Source organism: Engystomops pustulosus, chromosome 1 (genome assembly GCF_040894005.1).
Source record: "Engystomops pustulosus chromosome 1, aEngPut4.maternal, whole genome shotgun sequence".
Classification (NCBI taxonomy): Eukaryota; Metazoa; Chordata; class Amphibia; order Anura; family Leptodactylidae; genus Engystomops; species Engystomops pustulosus.
This window is the reverse complement of record NC_092411.1, coordinates 39,425,972-39,431,971: the sequence shown is the minus strand read 5'-3', so window position 1 is coordinate 39,431,971 and position 6,000 is coordinate 39,425,972. Positions and strand designations below refer to the sequence as shown.

General features: G+C 55.9%; 1 protein-coding gene across 3 annotated transcripts in view; it reads left to right on the top strand.

The window, feature by feature from the left end:
- The first annotated feature begins 1,520 nt into the window (after positions 1-1,520).
- The window catches only part of TNPO1 (transportin 1), a 52,761-nt gene continuing 48,281 nt past the window's right edge, over positions 1,521-6,000 (top strand). Inside the window, exon 1 of one of the 3 annotated variants that reach the window (XR_011853395.1) lies at positions 1,521-1,870. Coding sequence is in view for 2 of the 3 variants with exons in the window: in XM_072138753.1 (XP_071994854.1) it covers positions 1,766-1,870 (105 nt within the window). In the remaining variant the exon portion in view is untranslated. The remainder of the gene's footprint in view (positions 1,871-6,000) is intronic. The other 2 variants (XM_072138753.1, XM_072138761.1) reach the window with 2 other exon arrangements.

The window sequence follows — 6,000 nt, the reverse complement described above, 5'->3', positions numbered from 1 at the left end:
ACAGCTTAGTATTATCTGCAAATATTGAAACTTAACTTTGTAAACCCACTACAAGGTCATTAATAAAAAAATATTAAAAAGAAGGGGCCCAATACTGACCTCTGTGGAACTCCACTGGTAATATCAATTTAATCTGACAATGTGCCATTGTTGATGACCCTCTGTTTTCACAGTTTTCCCATTACAAACCCAAATACACAGATTTTCCCCTAGTCCCAGCATCTTATTTTATGTACCAACCTTTTTACGTGGCACTATATCAAATGCCCATGCTGATGCTGGATTATAAAGTTATGTACAGTGAGATACTCCAGGATAGCATCTCTAATAAACCCCTTAATTTTTTCCCCACAACAGAAGTTAGACTCACAGTTCTGTAGTTTCAAGGATCACTTTTTGACCCTTTTTGTACATTGGCATCACATTTGCTATATGCCAGTCCTGTGGATCAGAACCAGTACTTAAAGGAAACCTACCACTTAAAAGTGGTAGTTCTAAGAAACCGATACATGGCACCAGCTCAGGGTGAGCTGGTGCCGGAGCATATTTTCATTAGTAGAAAAAAACCCCTATTGCCGATTTATAAGTTATATTAAAATTTGTCTCGGCGTACCTTACTAGGGCACGGCGCACCATGCACGCGCCCATGCGTGTGGCGGATTCTGAAGTGCCAAAGAATGTTTCCATACATCTGCAATGTGTTCTTCACACATATATATTGTTCTTCACATGCTATTTTGTTCGCACCGTTCCGCGTGTATCTCCCGACAAGTAAGCAGATGTGCCGAACATCTGTAATCTATTCTTCACTGTGTTCTTTACTGTGTTTTTCACTTAAATGATCCTGTGTTCACGGTGTTCACTGTTTTTATTCTATTCTTCACTGTTCTTCACATCTGCTAACTTGTCGGGAGATAATATACGCGCGGAACAGTGAAGAAAAGATTGTAGATGTTTGCATACATCTGCTAACTTATCAGAAGACATTCTTTTTCAATTAAATAAAACATTTTATTCCCGAACCATGGTCCCTTTGAAAAAGTCCCATTGACTTAGAAAACGCAAAAAAACACGAACAACACGCGCGTGAAAAATGCAAAAACGCTAATAACTCCAAGGAACAATGGAACAAAAACGCAGCCAAAAATGTCAGTTTTTCACGCATTGCACCCTGACGTGAAATGCAACGCTAGTGTGGAAGGGGCCTTAGCCTCCTGTCAGCCATGGGGGACTGGTACAAGGACCTCTCCGCCTCCTGTCAACTATGGTGTACCGGCACTAGGACCTCTCCGCCTCCTGTCAGCTGTGGAGTACAGGCACTAGGACCTCTCTGCCTCCTGTCATCCATGGTCAACCGGCCATAGGACCTCTCCGCCTCCTGTCAGCCATGGAGTTCCGGCACTAGGACCTCTCCGCCTCCTGTCAGCCATGGAGTTCCGGCACTAGGACCTCTCTGCCTCCTGTCAGAAGCCTGGGCGTGCGCTAGGACCTCTCTGTCTCCAGTCGGCCATTGAGACCCGGCACTAGGACCTCTCCGCCTCCTGTCAGGCATGGAGTTCCGGCACTAGGACTTCTCCGCCTCCTGTCAGAAGTCTGGGCGTGCGCTAGGACCGCTGTGTCTCCTGTGATAGCCGGCGGGCGCTAGGACCTGTCCGCCTCCTGTCAGTAGCCGGCGAGCGGTAGGACCGCGCCGTCGCCGCCATTTCCCGGCCAGGCCGCCTCCCCCTCTCCTGTGCTGTGTCCGCGCCGTGTCGTGTCCCGCAGCATGGAGTACGAGTGGAAGCCGGACGAGCAGGGGCTGCAGCAGATCCTCCAGCTCCTCAAGGAGTCGCAGTCTCCGGACACGTCCACGCAGAGATCGGTGCAACAAGTATCCTTCATGCTGACTATGGCGGCGCCGGCCGGGGGGATGAGAGGAGGCGGCGCCGCGGCCTGTGCTGGAGGCTCCTCTCCTCCCGGGGCCTGGAGCGCTGCGGCCTGCGGGGGAGGATGCTGTCACCTGCGGCTTCCCGCCACACCCGGCCTAGGCCCGAGCCCCCGCCCGCCGCTCCCCGGTGCACGTGCTGCCCGCTGCTGGGAGTCGTAGTGCTCCTCCCCTGATGTCCGGGCCCTGTGTAACGTGTATCAGCGGTGACCCCCATGTCCTGAGCCCAGACATTGTCATCACTTCCTGGGGAGCGCATGTGCCCCCTACCAGCCCGGCATGTGCCCCCCTACCAGCCTGTGCGTAGCCCTGCCCGGCATGTGCCCCCCTACCAGCCTGTGTGTAGTCCTGCCCGACATGTGCCCCCTCTACCAGCCTGTGTGTAGTCCTGCCTGGCATGTGCCCCCCTCTACCAGCCTGTGTGTAGTCCTGCCCGGCATGTTCCCCCTACCAGCCTGTGTGTAGTCCTGCCCGGCATGTGCCCCCCTACCAGCCTGTGTGTAGTCCTGCCCGACATGTGCCCCCTCTACCAGCCTGTGTGTAGTCCTGCCTGGCATGTGCCCCCCTCTACCAGCCTGTGTGTAGTCCTGCCCGGCATGTTCCCCCTACCAGCCTGTGTGTAGTCCTGCCCGGCATGTGCCCCCCTACCAGCCTGTGTGTAGTCCTGCCCGGCATGTTCCCCCTACCAGCCTGTGTGTAGTCCTGCCTGGCATGTGCCCCCTTACCAGCCTGTGTGTAGTCCTGCCTGGCATGTGCCCCCTACCAGCCTGTGTGTAGCCCTGCCCGGCATGTTCCCCCTACCAGCCTGTGTGTAGCCCTGCCCGGCATGTGCCCCCCCTACCAGCCTGTGCGTAGTCCTGCCCGGCATGTGCCCCCCTACCAGCCTGTGCGTAGCCCTGCCCGGCGTGTGCCCCCCCTACCAGCCTGTGCGTAGCCCTGCCCGGCGTGTGCCCCCCCTACCAGCCTGTGCGTAGCCCTGCCCGGCGTGTGCCCCCCCTACCAGCCTGTGCGTAGCCCTGCCCGGCGTGTGCCCCCCCTACCAGCCTGTGCGTAGCCCTGCCCGGCGTGTGCCCCCCCTACCAGCCTGTGCGTAGCCCTGCCCGGCGTGTGCCCCCCCTACCAGCCTGTGCGTAGCCCTGCCCGGCGTGTGCCCCCCCTACCAGCCTGTGCGTAGCCCTGCCCGGCATGTGCCCCCCTACCAGCCTGTGCGTAGCCCTGCCCGGCATGTGCCCCCCTACCAGCCTGTGTGTAGCCCTGCCCGGCGTGTGCCCCCCTACCAGCCTGTGTGTAGCCCTGCCCGGCATGTTCCCCCTACCAGCCTGTGTGTAGCCCTGCCCGGCATGTGCCCCCTTACCAGCCTGTGTGTAGTCCTGCCCGGCATGTTCCCCCTTACCAGCCTGTGTGTAGCGCTGCCCGGCATGTGCCCCCTTACCAGCCTGTGTGTAGCCCTGCCCGGCATGTGCCCCCCTACCAGCCTGTGTGTAGCCCTGCCCGGCATGTGCCCCCCTACCAGCCTGTGTGTAGCCCTGCCCGGCATGTGCCCCCCTACCAGCCTGTGTGTACGCTGCCCGGCATGTGCCCCCCCTACCAGCCTGTGTGTAGTCCTGCCCAGCGTGTGCCCCCCTACCAGCCTGTGTGTAGCGCTGCCCGGCGTGTGCCCCCCTACCAGCCTGTGTGTAGCGCTGCCCGGCGTGTGCCCCCCTACCAGCCTGTGTGTAGCGCTGCCCGGCATGTGCCCCCCTACCAGCCTGTGTGTAGCGCTGCCCGGCATGTGCCCCCCTACCAGCCTGTGTGTAGCGCTGCCCGGCATGTGCCCCCCTACCAGCCTGTGTGTAGCGCTGCCCGGCATGTGCCCCCCTACCAGCCTGTGTGTAGCGCTGCCCGGCATGTGCCCCCCTACCAGCCTGTGTGTAGCGCTGCCCGGCATGTGCCCCCCTACCAGCCTGTGTGTAGCGCTGCCCGGCATGTGCCCCCCTACCAGCCTGTGTGTAGCGCTGCCCGGCATGTGCCCCCCTACCAGCCTGTGTGTAGCGCTGCCCGGCATGTGCCCCCCTACCAGCCTGTGTGTAGCGCTGCCCGGCATGTGCCCCCCTACCAGCCTGTGTGTAGCCCTGCCCGGCATGTGCCCCCCTACCAGCCTGTGTGTAGCCCTGCCCGGCGTGTGCCCCCCTACCAGCCTGTGTGTAGCCCTGCCCGGCGTGTGCCCCCCCCTACCAGCCTGTGCGTAGTCCTGCCCGGCGTGTGCCCCCCCCTACCAGCCTGTGCGTAGTCCTGCCCGGCGTGTGCCCCCCCTACCAGCCTGTGCGTAGCCTGGCATGTGCCCCCTAACAGCCAGATATGTGCCCCCTAGCAGCCTGTGTAGGGCTGCCTGTTAGTCTATCATGGCATGCTCTCTAGCAGTTTGTGAAGTGCTGCCTCCTGGGGACCAGACCCCTGGTAGTCTGTCATGGCATGTGCCACCCAATGCCCTATACCAGCCTGTGTAGTGCTGCTGCCTAAGGAGCTGCTAATCTGTCACATGTCAGTAGGAAACAATTGTGGAGATACGGATGTAGCTGCTGTCATTGGCACTTTAAGGCCTAGAGGATTTGGGGCTCAGCCAGCAAGGTCCCTGAAGAGCCTTGAGAACGCAGATGCTGACCATCTATTGTATATGGGAGTGACCAGGCTGATCTGTGATGTCAGGGGGGCAAGGGTTAAACACGTGGACTTTTAACACGTCTGATCCTTTTGTTCTTGGTGGAGATAAGCGGCTGCAAGGAGTTTCAGGAGTCTCAATTCCAGTCTACTCTTTGAGGATGTGTCTGCTCAGATGGGTCAATGGAGGGAGTAGCACTATTAGGGTCAGTTCACACCTCCGATCTGTCTTAAGTTATCGTGAGGAGACTACACAGGGGTGAGGTGTAGGGGAAGGGGAAGTTCTGTGCGTTCAGCCGCTCCTGGTGTTGGTTCTGAAAAAATGGTCATGGAGGTGGGAACTAGGCTGAAGGCTGCCTAAGCTCCATCACCACCGGGATAATTCTGGGATCTGTATCACAGCCTAGGACACCCCCCTCCTGTAAAGTGCTCGCCCTCTTACACCAGTGGGGGGTAATTTGTTAGATTTGTTAGGGTAGGAGTAGCTTTTTCTCCATCCTCCCAGCATAGGTGTTGGTGCTGGTTGTGTCTTTATGGAAACATTTGTATCATGTCCACTAAAGGCATATTCCTATAACTAGATTCTGTGACCTCTGACCCCTGTCTTGTCCATGATGACAATGACCTGTACATGCTGAATAGTCGGTCACATTTGCTCTGTCATCTCCTGTAATAATGATACACCAAACAGTATATGGGGGTGGTCGTAGGGCAAAACACACCACCTCCCTTCCTAAAGCATACACCCCTATTGAGTATGAGTAAATAACCAAATACCATATATAATTGTCAAAAATTCAATAAACTTTATTAGTTAATCAAAAAAGCTTCCCGTAGGGATAAAATGGAAACACAAAGACAACACACAGACTAATATACAATGCACAAAACCCGCATAGTGATATGTTTAAGAAGTGGTATTTTCACTCATGATACATAGCTACTGTCAGCAAGGACCCTATCTGTCCTATTCAGTTAATACAGTGCACAATCTCCTAATAAAGATACATTCCTATATACCTCATTGGTCTAGGGAACCCACCAGGAACAGATAGATATGGGGGATCATCGGAAAAACCACTAATGTAAAGTATATACAGACCGCAGTGATGTGCAGGGACCCCGACACGTGTTTCGCCTTCAAGGCTTCTTCTGGGGGAGAAGAAGAAGCAGCCTTGAAGGCGAAACACGTGTCGGGGTCCCTGCACATCACTGCGGTCTGTATATACTTTACATTAGTGGTTTTTCCGATGATCCCCCATATCTATCTGTTCCTGGTGGGTTCCCTAGACCAATGAGGTATATAGGAATGTATCTTTATTAGGAGATTGTGCACTGTATTAACTGAATAGGACAGATAGGGTCCTTGCTGACAGTAGCTATGTATCATGAGTGAAAATACCACTTCTTAAACATATCACTATGCGGGTTTTGTGCAT